This window comes from Taeniopygia guttata, chromosome 12 (genome assembly GCF_048771995.1).
Source record: "Taeniopygia guttata chromosome 12, bTaeGut7.mat, whole genome shotgun sequence".
NCBI lineage: Eukaryota > Metazoa > Chordata > Aves > Passeriformes > Estrildidae > Taeniopygia > Taeniopygia guttata.
This window is the reverse complement of record NC_133037.1, coordinates 12,465,830-12,487,141: the sequence shown is the minus strand read 5'-3', so window position 1 is coordinate 12,487,141 and position 21,312 is coordinate 12,465,830. Positions and strand designations below refer to the sequence as shown.

At 36.0% G+C, this 21,312-nt stretch overlaps 1 protein-coding gene across 17 annotated transcripts in view; it reads right to left on the bottom strand.

Annotated features, from left to right (window-relative positions):
* ERC2 (ELKS/RAB6-interacting/CAST family member 2) overlaps positions 1 to 21,312 on the bottom strand; it is a 404,176-nt gene that overhangs the window by 333,836 nt on the left and 49,028 nt on the right. For all 17 annotated transcript variants that reach the window (XR_012057919.1, XR_003962561.4, XR_003962563.4 and 14 more), the window contains one exon: positions 20,534 to 20,950. Coding sequence is in view for 1 of the 17 variants with exons in the window: in XM_030283350.4 (XP_030139210.1) it covers positions 20,534 to 20,950 (417 nt within the window). In the remaining 16 variants the exon portion in view is untranslated. The remainder of the gene's footprint in view (positions 1 to 20,533; positions 20,951 to 21,312) is intronic.

The following is a 21,312-nucleotide window of genomic DNA, read 5'->3' as shown; positions in this document are numbered from 1 at the left end:
TTATGTGGAGTATAGGACAATGTAATGCTCATGACCAGCCCAGAGGTACTGAGGGACCTCAATTCATACCCAAGGAGCTTTCTCTTTTTTACCATTTCTCCTGTCTCTTGTTCATTGAAATTAGAGCTTAACTCAGTCTAAGGCAAGTATGGGATGCATAGACAAGACACCATCAACCCTTTCAAGCTCTGGTTCATACACTGTAGAATATATAAAAAGCAGAGGGGTTACGGTAGCCAAAAGTTTCAACTTAAGTATTTTTGAACTTCCAGAATAAAAAAGTCGATACGTGAATTCTTCCCCCCTTGCAGGATTTCCACAAATTGATCAGCAGCAGGATTAAAGAGACATCTACATGGACCTTTACAGACTAGTATGCATTTCATACAATGTTAAGTATAGGTATCACAAGATCAGTTGCTAGTCCACAAAATGGTCATTTTTAATCATCCAAGTGGCAAAATTCCCACTCTATGTGGGAAACCAAAACAATTTAGTCAGCCCACATCCTATTCCTTTCTGCTCACTGGAAAGTTATGCCAGGCTGCACACCACTACCATTTTAATTAAAAACTTGCAACTCATCACTAATCAAAAGACCAAAAGCACATTAATTTTATGTGTAAAAATACAGACATTTCCCATCTGTAAGCAGACACATCCTGTCACTAAGTCATTCCAACAGCATTTTGATCATCCATTAAATCTACTTTTCATTTTAAGGTGGGAAGGAAGGTCAGAACACACACTCAGTGTTTCATACAGAGCTACCTCATCATCCAGTCTAACAATTGCCAACCCCAACAATTCCCACTCAAGAACTGTTTCCTCATCAGGACAGTGAACGACAACTCATGGGACACCATTTGTGCCAGAAGTAATCAGGTTCCACCGTTTCAGGAATCCACAGTGGCGCCTCCTTCCAGGATCAGGAAAGCACAGGCAGTGCTCCCCTTCAGCTGAACAGCCTTGAGCAGCACAGGGATACACTGCTCTGCTTCCCAGGGGAGTCCAAATGGCTAAAGATTCCTTTTATTTATAGAGTTGGATGAACAAGTCTAACTCATTATTTATGAAAATACTTCTGAACTAGAGAAATTATTTTGATGCCATTTTGATTCAATTAGCTTGTGATTCTCACAACAAGCAAAAATCTCATTGGTAAGCAGAGATATGTAGAATAGAAACACAATTCTCAACATGCTAAAAGACTCTTTTTAAAGTCATTTCAGTCAATAAGCCATTTCTTCGAGGTTTGTCTTACACTAAACATGTTCTGTAGTACAACTACAAGCTAAAATTCCACTTCAGAACACTTTTTGCCCCCACAAATGCCAAAACCATAAAATACCAGCAATGGAAATGAGAAGGGATATACAATAACATAAGCAAAATGACCAATAAAAGTGTTGGTTTACTTCTCCATTTTAACTACATGAAAAAGATTTGTTTTATACAACTGTGAAACTACCTTCAGTTTGACAAGGAAATGTGCAACAGCACAGGTTGGCAGAAGAATCTAGTGTTACCATGGAGATTTGATTTGTAGAGTTTCACTTCTAAAGAGCCTTTTTTTTTTTTGAAAACACAATATGTTGCTAAAGAATCTTTATCCATACTGAGAAAAGCCATCTGAAAAAATCTTGATCTCTATTTAGCACATTATAAATGCACTAAGACTTCACAGTCTATATACTGTTGACAAAATTAGCATAATGAAAACTTGCAGGTAAGTGTATACCAAATGAATTCTTTTCAAAATATTCTATGACCTAAAACTCATAACAGAAAACAGAGACAACTTTAGTCTCTGTGCTGACACAATGATTGTGATATGCATAACAAAGGAGAACCAACATTTTCCTGACTTTTACATGTTTCAAAAAACATCTCACAGACATATTAATAATGTAGTTCTGAATAGCTGAGCAAAAAGTGCTAAATAAGTGGAAACTACAAAATTTCACTCAACAGCTCTTTGCCAAGTCTCCACCTTAAAGACTACTATATTTTAGGGGATTAAATAATTTTCTTTCATCATTTCTTCTTAAGCACAGTTATTATAACATAAATATTAATGCTGTTAATTCACTGATTATCAAGTTAACAGAAAATTTCTATGCACTGAAGCTGCAATGAGCTATTGCCCCTCACTTAAATATATTTATGGTTCACCCATCCACCAGTTGTACACTTTTCTTCTGATATTTCTGTTAGGAGTTAGGCATCTGATAGTGCTGACACTTCTCTTCAGGGATTCTGTAACTCATACTGACTATTCTTTCCACTCTCCCTTTACACTACAGAGCAACAACTCTTAACCTCAATACCACCTGAAATGTTTGATTTCACATTTATTTCATATTTCTTTCTTAAAGTTTTTATAGGCTTAGACAAGGTCAATGCTAACAATTCTTTCAAATGTGGCAGTTTGTTTTCTATGCCTTCCCAAATATCCCTGTGAGGAATTTGATCTAGGCCTTCTGTAAATCACTTGGGAGCTTGAATCTGTCACTGGTTTAAGCACACAGGACTCAGTGAACATGCCAAATCTTCAGCCTAGATATAAATGCCATTCATACACGTTCCATGGTTTCTATTCACTGCTTAAGCTACATTTAGTAGCTTTCAACAAGTACCAATGTACCAAATTGTCACTAAATGACAAAAAAAATATCTGCTAAGTTACCCAGTAAGTCTCTGAATTGGCAGATTTTCCTTAATTTAAATATAGCAGTAGGCTGATAATAACCACTACCCAAGCTCTACTGACATCAGATAACAAGCTTATAAAAAAAGACAATTTGGCACAAGATAATTCAAAACAAAGAGTTCCAGATAATTTAAGGGTTAAAAAATATAAGAGGTAGGTTAACTGTTCAGAGAAGAGAGAAACTGCATAGAATAAGAACAGAAACCTAGAGAGTAAAAAAGTTAGCTGGTGGAGAATTGCCAAATGCATAACTCTGTTGACATATTACAGAAACAATTTATTCCATAGTTTACTTACTGCATTACTTCTTGGTTAAATACTATCTGGTTATTTACAGCTCCCTATGGACTCTCACAATAGAGTCAGGCAGATTTTCTAGGCCCCTATCTCTTACCACACAGCCTCCATTTTCAAAATCACTTCTTCACATATCCTGCCAATTGATGGACTTAGCCCACAAATGTCAAAAATTCTTGGCATCAACTCCTACCTAACAGCAATATCTTCAGGAACAGGTCCACAGTCAGTACCCCAGCGTGCTAAAGGCTCCCTTTACAGGCATTATTCATTCTCTATTTGGATATTGCTCTGTGTCTTTTTTCAGAAGACTGGGTTTCAGGGCTGAACTTTGGCTCTCAGCAGTCTCTGTGAACCAGTGGTTTGACTCTTTCCTTATTTACATCAGCACAAGTGTCATTCTAGTCAGTGACATCACTGCAGCAAGGCCATTGCAGATTAAATCATGTGCAAGTCTGTCAAGTATAACCATGAATATGAGGATCTTACTGAACTTAGAGGCGGTAAAAATGAAACGGGTGTAACATTTTCATTTAGTAGCAAACATGCCAACAATAAAGCATCATTCTTTGTTAGATCTCTTATTTGCACTTGTCTCTTTCACTGCTCAAGTCCTCCACACCCCATATCTCTGTAAACACAGTTTTAGAAGCATATTATTCTATGACAAACCTAACACCAAGTTTCTTTGCAATTTTAATAAAAACATACTTTTAAAAAACTATGTTTTATATACTTTTATTGAAAGTTCTTTGTCTTATTGCATTTGGATGACAGTATTTTCGTTAGAACAATTTACAACACAAGGACATTTTTGTAGAAAAAATGAGTGCAATCTAATCCTTCTTTTCGCAGGCTTCTTCTAATCCTTTTATTTTTCATGTTTTCTGTGAGGAAAACAATAGTACACAGGGTAAGGTCATCACAGGGTGATCTAAGAGAAAGAATAGAACAATGATGGTTTAATTTATTTTATTTTACAGAGCAATTCGGTTAAATTATTGTAATTCTGTACTTCATTTATATCTATCATGTAGCATTCTAAGAAGTAGCTACTATATAGGCCTCATATCAAATGGGCAGAATTACAAGTCAAGGAACTGCATCATTACCTGCCTCCATTTAGTCTTTCAAGTAAGGATCATCAATTCCTTTTTCTGACCTTCCTCCTATGCAATGCATTTCCTAGCAGATGTTAAGAATCTGGAAGACAAGAAAAGGGAAAAAGAACCCTAAATTGACCTGTAGCTCATATCATTGTCCAACCCCTTAAAACAAAAAAAGTAAACCAAGAACTTAAAATATAATGATAAAGTAAATTTAACTAAAAAATTAGAAAAGAAAAATATTCCCAGATACATGCACAAATTGTTATCTCTGTGATCACAAACATAAATATGAGTGTGACTGACAAATAATTCATTCACTGGAGCAAACTTACCACAGAAAGGCTGGTAGGACTTCTGTGGTTCACCGAGAAGAATGGACCACCCTGAGGGCCCCCCTTTAGTTCTTCTGCTACACCCTGATGTTCTCCTCATCTGCAAATGTATGCATACAGAACAATCCCTATATACAGAATAAGTATCATTTTATGGGGTTCTTTTGAATTAACCAATGACTGGTTCACAAAATGATAAACAGTCAAGTTTTCTTGCTCAGGAACCAGACCTGAATACGGTTCAAAATTTCACTTGCTAATTCTCTTACCTATCTATAGGAAGAGAAAGTAAATCTCAATATCTTTCTCTCTTTTCTTGTGCATATTAATGCTACCAAATGTCTGTCAGAATAGCTTTTAAAAACAGTTCTTGGAAATTCAACTCAATTATCACAACTTATCTGGTTGTAAACAATTAGTCTGCAATTATTTATTCACAATAAACAATATTTAGAGGTTAGAATTAAAGAATTTTTCACACATCGCTGTTTTGCCTATGCGTTTCTCAGGGGGTTGACTGTTGTGTTGGTTTGGGATGAATTATTTTTACCTTAGATTACTCAATAGCCTTACTCATGAGGTAGGTCTTTCCTGATAATCATATGGGTTTCCAATACTAGCAAATCAAATATTCTAGGCACAGTGTTTAAACATGGTGATGCTCAATTACCAACAGCTGAATACAGATGTTTATATCCATGTTTGGCTGTTAATCATTATTTACCTATATTCATCTGAATGGTTAAAGTTTACTTTATTGGCAAATAACAATTGAAGAAAAAGTAGACTCTGTACTTCTATTATTAAATTAGCTCTATAAAGTCATTAAATTTGAGGTGACAGTAGACCAGAACTTTCAAGCCTCAGTGAGAAAAGTGTTCTGTCCTTCAATTCTCAAGTAGCTCAGCTCAGTACACTTGTACTGACTACCTTCACTAGGGCTGGACATCCTCAAACATCCACCTGGGAAACTGAGATTGCCATGAACACAGAGCTTCTGGCAAACTGCTGCAAAGCCACTGAGTTTACTTACTTACTGAGTTCTGAAAAATCCCAACGTGCTATGGAAAAAGCATTTATCATTTTACTAAAGTTTGAGGACTAGAAGTCTCATGGTATATTAAAGTATCACGAAGAACACTTTTCACTCAGTTTTTTCAGACTGTAAGAACTTTACACATTTTTTAAGCACAAATGCTGTATTTTCACATGAATACATATCAAACTCACTGGGCTTCAAAGGTTCAGGCCCTGAAATCTTGTGTGGTCTTTATTTTCTAAAATTTATTTCTCAAACTTTGCTCAGTGTCCTTTAACCATAAAGAAATTAAGATCATATCCTATTAAGTTCCAAATACCCTAAAATACCATCAGAATCTAATGAAAGAAGCCAAGCAAAATCTGGAACAGGTACATCTCACTGCTACTTCTCAGACCACTTCTCTGGTGATATTAGATGAAAACAAAGCATCTTAAATATTCTAACTTATGAAATTTGATTTTGTCAAGACTTAAAGCAAAATCATAAAAACAGTATTGTTCAAAGGGTTTGCCTTCATCAGGAAAAAGAAAAAAAACTGCTGAGATTTTAATGCCAGTAATTTCCAACAGAAAACATTTAACAGAAAGCAGTCTGGGCACTGCTCAGGTTACAAGTGAATGTATTTTATACTTAAGCTTTTGCATTACCGTAACACATTATCTCATATAATTAGATTTTTCCAAAACCTCTAGAAAATGAACTTTCCACATGCTCTGGATTTTTGTTTATTGCCTAAACATGGTGTATATGAACTAAACAATGCATTGTGGTAATAGGAATTATGAAAGAGCAACACTACAGCCTAATGGCCTTTAGAAACAGTTCTGTAAAATCATCATTATCTCTAGCACAATGTTTTAAACATATCACAGGCTTTTAGTTTCGATCTTTATATCAAAAAGGGCAGAGATGAAAAAAACCCACCTACTATAAATCCCCCAAAATATCCTCAGTACCAAACTCCTTAGCTCCAAAACCATTCTTCTACTGCTATAATGTACATGCAGCCTAAAAGTCAGTGAAGAGCTTGCATTTTTCACGTCACCCACCAAGCTGCAGTATAAGACTTTTCTCAGTTACTTTCTGATATTTTTGCCTTTCCTTTTTTTGTGCTATATAGCAATGAACAGATGGCCCACTAAAAAATAAATAAATAAATCACAGCCCATACTGTAACAGTCCATGAGCTACTAAAAAAAAGTTTAAAACCATCTTTTAATTCAGTGCTATTTTATCTTAACACTTAAAGCAACACAGACTTTCTTTCACTAAAAAGTCAAATAATTGCTTGCTCATTTAACCTCAACTGAGAAAACAAACAAAAAAGTTAGATTTGATTTCTCAGTGCATTAAATTAGGCAAGATTAACAGATTCATATATAAGCACACTATATTTTGGCTCAGCTGTTACGGTACAATGACATCTAAAACAGCTTTTGACATGTGCTTTCAAGACAAAGCAATATATTGCTTCCAGTTATCACCTGTAGTGTTGACAATTATGAAAAATTAATGACACCTCATTATTTTCACTTCTTCCTCCTAAATCAATCATTACCTCAGTTCTTTTTCAAGAAATCCCCAACCAGATCCTGAAAAATCCCAAAGAACTTTGTTCTTTACAGGTCATTTCCTGCTTTTTTATCTTGCTGGTTTCCAGGTTAGGTGAGACTCTGTCTCAGTGTGACAACATCTAAAATCTCATGTCCTTCAGGAACTTGCCAGCAACAAGAAATACAAGTGTAATGTAATAATGACTTCCAGTTCTGTCATCACATTGAACAATCCCAATACAAATTACTTTGTTCAGGTACCAGAGTGCATAAATCCATTCTTAATAAACTGGTTTAACACAGCTGAGAATACAATGAAAACTTTTAAAGATATTTCCTTTTCCTAGCAAGCTTTTGATAGGCTGTTCACTCAAGACAGCACTGGAAAAACTATTTTCTGAAGTACATGATCAGAACTGTCAGGTGTTCTGTAGGACTCCACAGTTACAACATGCTCTGTGTATGCATTGCCTCTCCTTCACAGGAAGTGTCAATTTTTAAATTTATTTTTACACCAAGAATCAGGATGTGTCGTGCTTCAAATCTTAACTGTTGGAAGGTACAGTTTACATATCCAGAGCTCTGAAGGCATGCAAAATACAAAATTAGTGCAAAATATAGACAGTTCAACTTTATTTCTGAAAACAAAATAGGTGTTCTATAGAGAATTACATTCCTATACTCGAAATCTTGCCATTCTCTTCTTTCTAACATTTATATGAATTTTATTGTGACACTAAAGAAAAGTTACTTTTGCATTTGGAAACCTTCACGACAGAAACATTGGTATTACCACTGTATGAGAAATATTAGAAAACACTTATGGATGCAGTAAACAAGTTTGAATTTACACTGGAGAAAAAATTAAATACTTGTCTAAAAGATCTTTAAAAGAACATTTGTCTGTCTTCAGAATCCATCTTTTTCATGAGACACTTCACCTAGTACTCCTATCATGCAAGAGAACTAATATAAATCATCCCCCAAAACATTTTTACAGATCTATTAATACCACAAATATCACTGTATATAAGATGTTCTATATGGTATATTACTTACATAGAATACTCTATTCCTGTAGCCAGGAAATTCACTTGGAAAATAAAGATTCAGAGGCTGTACATTGACATGGATTTTGTGCATGCTGTTTGCATTTATGTAGATGCAGCTGTCATTCCCAAGCAATTGCTTTTGGAGGAGGTTGGGAAATAAGTGAAGTCCAAGCTGTGCACCAGGCAGGTGTGAGAGCCAGGCAGCCACAAAGTCACTGCTGTGCTTCCCACACCTGGAGCAGAGCTGGGAAAACAGCTGCCACTGACTCTGCACCTGCACCAGCCTCACTCCCAGCGCCAGAGAGCGAAGAACAAGGCATGACTGCCACTGATCTTTGTGCCCCAAGTACACACGAGAGTGGAGGAGGGTGTGAAGCTGAACACAGAAAGGGTCAAAACATCTCAAAGAAATCCAGAGGACAGACAAGCTGGTAAACTTTATTTTTTCCAAGTTGCTTGTCCTGGTGTTTCCCTCTCAGTGAACCCCAAGCACTATGTAACGCTTCAGGGAAAGAAAAGTTCTGAATACATTCAAAAATACTCTGAATTAACAGTAATTCAGGGGGTATTCAGAGAGACAGTAAAATTTTTAAGCTTCTTTAGTACTAACAGTTCAGGGAAGAAGGGCTCCAAACCTTCAAACAAAAAGGCTTTTCTGATATCTATGAGTGCCAAGTAGTTTTCTCATTATTTCAATGTGTCTCAAGAGGAATACAGGTTAGCATATAACTTGATTAAATTTGTAATTCTGAAACCTGTCTTGGGCAAAAATTTTGAGTATGGCTTCATCACAATCACCTGATGATGAGACACAGTAAACACCAAAGCGAGCCAGAAGTCTCACAGAAAAGTCTCAATTGTTTCAGCCTGATACTGGTTGATACTGTTATTGCTGAATTCCTCCTTCAAAGTGAAATGGAAAAGGGATGGTAGACAAAAATTCAAAACATTAGATCTGGAATATTTAACTCAGCTCTGAAAAAGAAGGGGAGGATGATCTTGTGGAAAAAGAATTCTTGCAGGTCTTTCATAAATCCGTGAGTTGCTGCAACCTCGAGTTGCAGCAGTCCAGGGAAACACCAGGAACCAGGAACACCAATGACTGCCAAGTTTACAACACATAATTGTGACCTGGGCAGAACACAGTGAAATAAATTTAGCTGTCATAATGACAAATGCAATTATTCAAATCATGAACAAAACCTATTGCCATCTGAAAAAACAAGCTTTCTTCATAAATTCCTTCATACTGTTAAATTGCCTGAATTTTACATTCCTGTAGTAAATATCTATCCAAAAAAAGTGCATAACTCCTACAGCTGGCAAATTAAATATGTTAAGCCAGCTCTTTTGCTCCTCTTCTCAGGAGAGCTTCTGCTCACACTTTCAGCATTTTGTAAATAACTAGTAAGCATTTCACAAATGCTTACTAAATAACTAGTAAGCATTTCACAAATATCATGATGCACAAACCCTGTATGGCAGCACTTGTAATTGAACAGCCTACACTTCCCCTTATTTATGGAGTTCATCTCTGTCATTCTACCCAATGATTCTAGCAGGAAGAGATCATAGGCAATATTCAAACACATTTGACATTAGAACTAAAGCTTCATAAAATTGAATGAAAGATGCTTGTGAAGTACCACGGGTTGGTACTCCACACCATGAGCAAAACCACAAATTCATATACTGGGATTATTCAGCCTCCTAATAATACATTCATAACTCGTTTCTGAAGAAATAAAAGGGAAGTTTTATGAAACTTTCTAATTCTATTTTTTTTCTATCAGACACAAAAAACACTTAGGTTTTCTGGATGTTTAAACCAGTTTCTTAGGCTTTGCTGGAAAGCCAGCCATTCAGAAAAAAATGGTTAATAAATTAAAGATTAATTTTGAATGTGGCACCTGGCTTCCAGATACATGTGATAGAGGCAAGAAACCCTTCCTGCTGAAGGACACAGCAGAAAAAAATGATCAAAGTAGCCCCAATTTGGAATCCTTCCAGAAGCTCCATCTTACCATCCTGAAGCCCACTATTGTTTTGATAAATTCTATTATCTGAGTTGGTGTTAAAATGAACTTTTTTCCTGGGAGCCTATGCTTGTCTGTTCCCAATCTCTTGGTAAGAATTCCTTTTTCTGGCCAATCATGCTGTGCCTTAATGGTGCAGATGGGGAGTAAGCACTGCCAAGACCTCTGTAAACACTCACAGTACTGTTGAGAGGCTGAAAGGTAACATTATTTTGATAATGGTTTCTGAAACTTGTTATCAGCTGAAAATCTTTCCTCTGCCACATGTCCTCCTATGTGAAAATATGCCATTTGCAAGTTGAGAGCTGAAAATTACTCTCTCCAGGCAGATCAGGAACAAGTAAGAACAAACTGATTGCTCTGACTGAAACATGCAGGTGTTCAGTCCACCAAGGCTCTAAAACAGACCAACATTTTTGCTGGGGATAACAATGCATCTGCAATAAAAATCCTTCCTCCTCTGCTACAGTGGTACTTTTTAAAATCGAATACAGATTCTACTTCCTTTGTGAGAAAGGTCTGCAAGGGGAAAAACTTGTTTGTGGCATGTATGTGTAAAAGCACTACAATATCAGAAAAACTGTCTACCTCATATTTATTTGTTCATCATTATGTTGCTCGAGCTATGGAAACCTGCATAAGCATCTTTCATTTGAGGTACAAAAAATCTTAAAATTTTTTAATAATTGTTTAAAAAAGAGAGAGAGAATGAATGCTACATCTTATGGAATTATCAGAGTGGTATTTCCCAAAGGATACTGTAACTCTTCATCAAAACAGATGTTTAATAAATGACAGCAAAGATAATTCAGCATATAGTATATTCAGTCTCCTCATCTAATTGACACCTGCACAATCACTTATGAAATAGCAAGTAGCTACAAGCTTAATTACTCATAGCTGGGGACAGAAAATTTCATCAGCAATGACATTGCCTATGAGTCTTAAGATGTAGCAGAGAAATGTGCTTTCTCCATGAAAACACTGTTCTTTGGAATGGCAGCTGCTTCCCCCAGATACTGAAACAAGGAATGCTGGAGCCATGGGAGTGCCCAGTGTCTCACAGGTGCCTCAAGCTGAGAGAAGCTGTGCTTTAATTCAGCACTGCTAAGAACATGCTAACACCTGAAACAAGCACTGCTGGCTCCCCAATGCGCTTTCAGATGTGTTGCAGCTGCAGTATCGGAGCAGATATGATGAAGCTCCAACCCATTCAAAGAGGAAAATGACCCCTTAGTTTGCTCTTTAACTTTAGTAAATCAAATTACAATCCCTGACTAACACAGTGGGACCAAATTTCACCAATCCCTTCAGACTGCACTCCTGATTTTCTGTAGAAAGCTGCACTACCCTTTTCAGTCTGCTTGCTTTGGTTCTCTGACTTAGTTGTTGTAAACTGCATTCAGATCACAGACTCAAATAAAATCTGTGTGGAAATGTCTTTGCATGGACTACCACTCTAAAAGGAGCAATGAAAAATAACAAACAGGATGAGATTGTCTGTGAAAACAACACTGAAACACAATCCTCGTTCAAGAGAGCCATCTAGTGCCTTCATGCTCTACATGAAGGATGAAAATCTTCAAGTTAGCTACTGGCTGATTTTTAGGAATTATTTAGGGCCTCAAATTTTTTCCCAATATTTTCAAATACCTATTAATCCACACACTATTTCTTGCTCAGCATCTAAAGACCACTGCTCTAGTTAATAAACCTTGCAAAAATTCAGCAGCTAATGAAAAAGTAGAAATTTAATTGACTCAGTATTTGCAGGAACTTGCTGAAAGGATCTCACGAACTGAGAAATTCCTGGAGTTCTCCTTCTAAAGACTATGCATTAGAGAAATATTTTTCCAATGTTTAGTTTTAAGTCAAATAATGAGCTAAAGAAAATAAACCCATCTATTTTAGCTTATATTCATTGTTATAAATCTAAAACCTAAGACCTATGTACTTTTATAAATAAATTTCCAATCATCGAAATTAAATGTATAAGAGTCAAAGCAAATTAAAGCAGTGTGACTATAAAAAATAGATAACTCGATGTAATTATCTATTAGCAAATGAAATTAATGCATTCTCCACACGCATACTTTAAAGAGAAAGGTGTGTGAAGCTCATTCCCTTTAACAAATGGCTCTTTATTAGCCCCATTTGGAAGTTTTCCATAAAAATACTGGTCTGAATGCAATTAGGAATGAGACAACATTGCAGAGGAATGGCAGCATAAGAATTTTGTTAATGGAGCATACAGCAGCCAGTGAAACACACAAAGAATCTGTTTGCTGTTACCAACTACAGCCATCAGCTGACTAAGCATTTCTCTGACAATTATTACATTATTTTTCTTTTTTTTTTTTTAGTAATATCAGTAGAACTTGGACTATGTAAAAAAATCTTCCATTATCACAGGTCTCTAGGAAAGAACATAAAGTGTGTGTTTAGAAAGAAAATTGCATAAAAAGCAGGGCAATGAAGAACATACAGAACCAGTAACTATCCTAAATAAACTCATTAGACATAAACGGCTCTAAAACATGTGGGTTGTTTTTTTTTTTTTAAAGGGTTATGTTTCAGGGAGAGGATGCTGTGCTGATATATGGAAATGAACCAAGCAGGTGAAGACATTGGCTCCACCTACAGAAAAGCTATGGAAAACTATTTCTTTCCAACAGTGTAACCTACCAGTAACCAAGTCTGGATTCATTTATTCTCTCAAATCTAATGCTATTCCCCTTAAATCAATCAATCGCACTGATATCATCTGATTAAAAAAAAAAAAAAAAAACAAACAGAATTTTGTTCTCAGTGCTTTCAAACATATCCACATTTTTGATGGCTATGTCTTTCAGAGCATTATTGGGGTTATTCACCAACATTTTAGCCAAGTATTTATAGGGAGATGAATTATGTTTATAGCCATTATCAAATTTTGTATTTGTGCATAAATATATTGAGAGCCTTATAACCATGTGGGAATACCAGCCCCAAACGGTTAAAAATCAAAAAAAAAATTCCTATTATCAGAATTGCCTCACAAGTCAAACACTATAGCTATAAAATTAGGAAATTACAATCTATTCACTATATCAGAAATATTGTTTTGTTAAATAGCTTAATCTGACATTACACTTTTCTTCATTAAGTTGAGATTTAGGTGAAACTTTAGAAAGGGTTTACATTATTAGCTGTGTTCTACTACCTACAATAAAACTTCCACTTTCATTACTAAAATAAGCCATCACATACCAAGGCAAAACTCATTTTTAGCAAATGAAAAACTACTTTATTAGCAGACTGAGGGGTAGAGGAGGGAGGAGGTTGTTTTCAAAGATGAAAAAACATTTTCTTCTTTTGAGTCTTTGCAACCTTGCAAGGGAAAAAGTGCGCTCATATATATATATAGACTCTGGCAGGAGATTGGCCTGTTGCAGTTTTCTGCAACTCTATCTCAAGTGAAAATACATGGATTTCCAGTCCAGGGTAAAGGCTGAATGTTTCCTAAGACAAAGTAATTTCAAATCAGCTAACAGAGAGGGTCTAAATCAGAGCAGTGTACACTGGAATTCCAGGGTGGCCAGCTCTCCCCTTCCCTGGAAATTCAGTTCTGATTCTGAGAAAATACATTAACGTCTCAGAGTCTGTGAGTCACTTCCATGAGCTATAGTCATTCATCCAAAAAAGGACAGGAAGATGGACCTAGAAAAAGTTAATTACATTATAGGAAAATGAAGTTATTGGCACAGAAATGAGTAACAGAGCATTTATGGGACAGGGAATATGAAAGAAACCAAAACTGATAATTTTTCTCTATTTCATCGTGGCTTGTCTCCAAAAACTTATCATGCAACTAGAAAGTAGTAAATGTGTGAACTGAGCAAAGAGCCTTGCAAAGACAGCATATTATGTCTGGGGACAACACTTGAATTACAGCAATTTAAGCCAGTCCCCAGATTGCCTTCTAAAGGATGCACTTTCCAGGAATGCTGGCAGGATCAATACTGATCACCTCCACACAGAAAGGTACAGAAATCCAGCTTATTTATGGATATGGTTTTACTCTCTTCCAAAAATTTTTTTTTTAATTGCTGGTATGAGGCATGGCAGTTTCAAACTGACAGCTTTCTCATATATGCAATTCCAAACTACTGGTGGTTGTGTCATGGAGGTCAATCCTGCTTTTAAAGAAAGTGATTTCTAAATGAACAAAGCTTTCCAATCCTTCATGGACTTATAAAAACTATTGCAGCCAAGCTCCCTAGCAAGAATATCACAGGGCATAGCAAAATCTGAATGGCCTATGATAGAAGTAACAACTGTTCTCTAGAGCATAAGCAGGTTCTGTCTACTTTCTCATGTCTCCAGCAACTGCCAACACTGCAGAGTCCTTCTGTATACTTAAGGCATCACCTTAAAAACACTCATTACTATTGGTATTTTGATAAAAAGCAATTGTCTTTAGAGCAAATGATAAGATTAATATTTTGAGTTGAGGCAGGAGAAATAAAAGGAAAGAGGTATACTAATGAACCTAATAAAAAAGCTCAGTCTAGAATGGTTGTTAATCTGGGTAACCAACTTTGGGGAAGAAACGTTCGGTGTCGATAAAGCATTTCCTTAGTAAATTACTACTGGCTCCAGTGTAAGACATTTACAGTAAACACCAAAAGTCTGCAAGGCATCTGTTCTATTCACAGTGGAAGAGGAACTTTGCTCCATTAATAACTTTAAAAACATGCAATAACTAATTCATGATGGCAGTTCAAATCCTATCAGCAGCCTTCGTTATTTGACCAAGCTGAGTTCAAAGATAGAGCAAAGTTTTAAAAAGCCCCTTGAAAGTTTAGAAGTACACTTTAAATTATTATAAAGATGTGTTGTTCTTCTTTCTACTAAATACAAAAAAGCTCTAATTTTAAACCATGAGCAACAACATTATTTTAAGAATACATGCAAGATAAGAGTTAAAATGTGTATATAAAATCCAATATGATCTCAGAATTTGTTTTAGTGAAATTGTATGTTGTACAGAGAGGGCATATGTAATATACGTGTATGTATATATAATAAAATACTTTGTGGAATTTTAACATTTGACTTTACTAGAGACTTAGTGGGACTTTGCCTTAGGCAAGTTTTTAATAGCAATAATAAAAAAATACTTAATGGTACTTAGGGTAAATAATGTGTGGCCACTATGTTTAAAAAAAAGTAATACCAAACATCTGTGCTAGATTTCCACATGATAAAATCCCCATATTACCTACAGTTCTCACAAAGTTATAGAGAAACAAATGTTTATTTAAAATTCTAGAAGAGACATGTGATAACCAATTTAAGAACTTTAAGGCAGGCACCTTGTGTTTTCTGACAAGAATGTATATTTAGTGATCTTTATGATATTTAATTCTGAACATGAAGAAAGCCATAGAATGATGTTATGGCTTCAAGACATATTTTCAACCACTAACAGACCAAGAATGTCCTTTTTCTCAAGTCTACATGCAAAGACCACTTTGCTCCCCACAAGATACATTCATTTTCCTATCAAAGCAAAAGCCATTCATTTTTTTCAGAAAACAACAATAAATTTCATCTACCTTTGAAAAACACTAACAAAAATACTTGAGTGAATTTAATTAGTTAAAGGCATAGGATTCAGTCTAACAGTGATAGAAAACCAAGTGCAATCTGGGCAGAAATGCTCAGAAAGCACGAAACAGAGCTCAACACTCCCTCGAGAGGCTCCATCTCCCAAACTGAAGCAGAAACACATGCTCACACTGTTACTCAAGAGCTACATTTGTCCTCTCCTGCTTTGTGAATCAGCAACTAAGGAAAACTTTGCTATAACTCTCTCCAAGCTGGGAATTCTGCTATCCCTGTGAAAGCTTATTGCCCAGATTTTAAATTCCTTGATAAAGGAAAGAAATCTAACCCCATTTTTTACACAGCTTATTTCCCCAGCATTTTAGTGAACCTTGCTGACATTGATATTCTTTGCTATTCCTGTAAAAGAGCAGGATTCCAATTTCAGCTTTATTCTCCTTCTCCTGCTCTATAATGTGCCTCACACTTGCCACTTCTAAGGCCCTGAAACACAAAGCTTGAGCAAAACTGCCATCACAAGTGTGCTTCTGTGATGCAAAGTTTAAAGATGCATGGATTGTACACTGCAGAAAGATACAATCTTTGAGGGCCACCAAGTCAACACCTCACTCCCTGTATGTCCTAAGATTATGATAGCAAATTAAGAAAAAAAAACCTGTTTTGTATTCTGGAGTTATTTCTCTGCCTCTAGTACACCAGCAATTCCATTACTCTCGCCTGTACTTTCTCTAAGAAATACCACCTAAAGCCTGGAGAACTTCCAGATCTTTGAAGCAGCTATAATTATCAAATTCTGCTGAGGCTTCTCATGGGGGTGGGTGGGGAAAGGGCAAAAAGCAATCAATGGCTTAAAAATGAGAAATTTCTGCATGATTCTTAGATAACCAGCCAATCAGAACAGTAGGATATTTATTTCTGATAATGTGCATTCTTGTGTGAAATTGCCAGAAAAATAGTATTTGACAAGGTGGTGGAGTCTGACAGACAAGAAGAAGTTATTTCTCTCTACCTAGTTAAGTGAAAAAGTTACCAGCTAGACAAAAGCAGCTGTGGAGTAACAAAGAACACCTCCCTTACTGTTCAATTCCTTGTAGGATCAGTGCTCAGAGGGTGCAGGTCAAGGAGAGAGAACTGACATTGATTTGAGATACAGGTGTGTTCAAGAGGTTGTCCTAAATTCCCAGTGTTTCAAGACCACTTGCTTCGGTTTCTCTCACAACACGGCAGTTTAATTCTCTGGTTTGGTCAAACTATCACCCATCAGTGACTATAAATAACTTTCTACACCATCATGTTGAATTATCTAAAAGATGAACAAAATGAATTAACAAAAGAAAAAATTCCAGCTTTCCACTGTCTTAAAGCACTAAGAAATGAACAGCATAAGAGAGAAAATTATGGCTGCATTAGGGGAAAACATGGTCAAGAGCTCAACATGTAAGACTTGACCTTCTTTTAGCTAGGCTGGCACACAATTAAATTTCATGAACTGAAAAATTTAGATGGAAATTAATTTTAAATTAATACCCACAGCAAAGGGCTTATGCCCCTCTACAAAAGTCCATCTCTGCATAACATTTTAAGGTAGTGTTGAGGCTGTAAAAAATCAGTTGTCTTCAGTTAATTTTTTCCATATTCAACTTCATTCGCATCATGGTAACTTCTTTCCACAGACAGCACTCTTTCTGCTGGAATCTACAGCAGAATCTATCATTGTAAAGGTAAACTGACACAAACAAACCCTATTTGTTGAATAACTTCATATGATGCTACACAGAATTTCATCATCCTTGTTTGACAGAATCACCAAGTCATTAAGGTTGGAAAAGACATTCAAGACCATCAGGTCCAAAGATTTTGAACAGCTCCACCTTCTCAATCAGACCATGGCACTGAGTGCCAAACCCAGTCATTTCTTGAACACCTTCAGGGATGACGACCCCATCACTTCCCCAAGTTGTCCATTCCAGCATTTAACAACCCTTTCCATAAAGGAATTCCCCCTGAATCACCCCTGAATTAAAGAGAAAAAACAGCCATCCAGGATTTGATCAAACAGAACATTATACATGACCCAATGCTAGTTTCTCAGAAATACACTCAACACGTGAGCTATACTCCAACCTGTAAAAATAAAGATAGCAGAGTATTTTAGATTATGTTCTAAAATGACAAATATTTTGTTAAGTGTATATAAAGATTAATACAATTTGAGTGAATTCTAAATAAATCATGAATGAAAGTCACTAAGAATGTATCCAAGTTCTAGCTTACTTTTAAAGCATTCTCAGGAGGAAAAAAAATGTTCAATAACTGACAGGTGATTTACACAGTTAGGATGAAAAACAATAAACACTAGTTACAGGGAAAAAATCGATCCACTGGGCAGGCTGCTGCAGAAGATTCAACCCAGTAACCTCTGTTTTATCATACTGAGAACCTGTATTGTGCAGAATGAAGATTAAAAGTAGAGACAGAAATTCAAATGAGCACTGCAGAACAAGGATTTACCAAGCTACACATAAAGATCAAAGGTTGATCTATTTGGTCTTTTAACAAATACGTAATACTTTCAAACTATACATAATGTCTGATGTACTTCAAAGCACGCAGACAACTTTCCATAACAAGAAAGAAAATTTTAAAAAAATTTGAACCTCAGTACATTTTCCAAGAGTCCACCAGAACAATAAAACCCAGAATCCTGGATAAACAAACAGGCACCTATTAAAACATTTTACTTCTGAAGAGTTCCTACAGCTTACACATCATACTTCCAAGCTCCCTACAACTTCAAATATCCAGAAACTCAAAAATAAATAAAAAATAAAACCTATAAATACTATGTGCAACAGAAAGAGAGCTGGAGAAAGAGACTGCACCCAAAGCCTTGAATTCTTATAAAAACAATGAAATTGTGAGCCAAAATGTCCAAAACATTAGACAGTTCCTGCCAATCTGGCTGGGACAGATTCCAAGCAACAAATCCAGTAAAATTTTAAACCTTGACCACTTACCATGGTATATCAGCATGTCATAAGCAGTAAATCCCAATCTACACTTGCAGCACTCCAGACAAAAGACAACCTCTATATTCTCATATAAACTGAGGGAAAAACAACTTTTTCCCTGCCCCTGAGAACAACTGGGGGGGGCATATCAAATTAATTCAGTATAAATACAGGAGAAACATGCATAGTCTATAGGTAGCAATAATTTCTCCTGTCCGCATGTCTTGGAAATAAACATCGAGTAAAATGGATGCAAATTGGACTTTACTTGGAAGCCTACCCTTTATCTATTTTTTGAGCTCAATTTAGTTCTATTTCTCACTGTCCTTGATAACTATTCTCATTAGAAACTTTCTTCAAATTTCCTCATGTCCCATATAAAGCTAAATTAGGGTTCACAGGCTTAATTGACACTGATAAAACTGAATAAATACAATCACATAATCACCCATCCTTGAAAACAGAGTGTATGCAGATCTAAATATCTAAATCCAGAAACTTGTCTGCTAGTTTACAGAACTTACTCCACAACCCTTCCTCATCACAAATTCAGTATCATTAGGTCCTTATGCAATTCCTTGCAGAATCCATTAATGCATTACATCAGTTTTAATTAAAATTCTGCCTGTGAAAAGATTCAGGATCCACACCTTCACAAGAAAACTTTACTGAAGCATATAATGAAACTTTCCACTTTCTAAGCTGCAAATGGGCAGCAGAAACTACTGAGTCTTCAATGCATATTCTAGGTTAGAGAAGAACATAAGCTAAATATAGAATAATTTGTCCATAGCAAAGGAAATATTTTGCCAATAGTCCCTAGATGTAAATAGCTGTTCTTAATCTCTTGCACTAATTTCATTTGTGCTTTGATCTGTCAGGCAAATTGGTGTTTTTAGTGACCAACTGCTGCTGAGTTTCTAAGTGAATAGATGTGTTTCTGCTGACTTCCCTTGCTGTGTGTTGCTGCCCACAACCTTCCTGCAAATTTTCACCCTCCTTAGCAGGGTCTCTGGCCCTGCCTGGTTTGCCTGACAGAGTCACATGAGAACACTGCTGGAATCTAAAGGGGCAGATGGGCTCGACACAAGGCCAGATTTTCTTTCAATTGTACCAATCCAATCATCCCAAATCCAGTCCCAAAAATGCATTTGCAAGTGATGTAGGCACCTAGTGCAGGTGGGCTTGAAATCAAATTTAGGTTTTGTCAAAGTAGAGCACAAGCAGCAGCACAGTGTTTTAATGTGACATTAGGGTATATTTATGTAAAAAGTTGGAGTATCTCCACATGAAAATACATTAGAAATGCACATAGGCAGAATCCTTTGTGTATATGGAAGGAAAATATTTTTAAAACACTCTTCAAACAATAGAGGCATACAAATCCAACACAAAGGTAGCATGCACTCATGACTTTAGTTAGAGCAGCAGCAGGCATCACTTCCCTCTTCAGTAGGTCCAGTCTTCACTTGCCAGGTATCACTTTACCAAAATCAAAGGATAAAGAAACTTTGCAAAACAACATTACAGAGACAATAAGCCCAAATATACCTACTTCTCTTTCATATTTTCTTATTCTTGCTCTCAAATACCATATAGTCCTGCTGAGTACTTAATACAGATGGAAAACAAATGCATGCTATCCTTTCCATCCAAAAATTAGAGCACAAAAAGAAAACACTTCAATACTCTAAATATATTTCTAAAACTCCAACAAGTTCCATGACTATTTTTAACAAAAATTTGAATTTTAAACAAAGAAATGAGTTTTCCATTACCTCTCTAAGATGCATGTTTTCCTTCTCCTTCTGATCTAAAATCACTTCTAAATGATTAACCTGAGATTCAGCCTCTGCCATCCTTCGAGTTCTCTCATTGTCATCTTCCATTCCTTTAGAAGGCAAACCTTTACTTTGCAACATCTCTAGAAGCTTTTTTATTGATTCATCTCTGGCATTTAGTGTTTGCTTTTGTGTTTCAATCCTAAGCTCCATTTCTTCTAGAGTTTTTCTCAATAGGAAGAGCTCTTTAGCTTGTCTATCATGTTCTGCCTGAAGTCTTCGAAAATTCTCCTCTGTGAGCTCAATGGTAAAATGCTCAGCTCCTCGGTTCCCACTTTCCTGCTGGAGAAGATGGTTAAGGTCTCTCTGGGTTCTAAGCTCATCTTGAAGTGCCTGGATTGTCATTTGCAGATGCTGCAATAAAGAAGATGAAAGAGAAAAAATTAGCTTAGTATCTGAATGTAGAATTACTATTTGATTCGTTTTGTTGTATGCTGTTACAAAACATCATTAGAATTAGTAATGAAAGTATACAAAATGACCTTATAAAATATCAAACGCAGGTGACAATATTTGTAATAACTTTCAAGTGCTTCTAGAAAAAAAAAGAAGACAACGTACACAGACACAAAATAATGTCAGCTACAGATAAAATTAATAGCAACAAATGCAAACACTAGGTAGTGACACATCCATTAGAACCTACAAAGCTCAAAGACTCAGTATTCCATGTTTTCTAAATTACCTCATAGACTAAAGATAAATCTGCTCTTCAT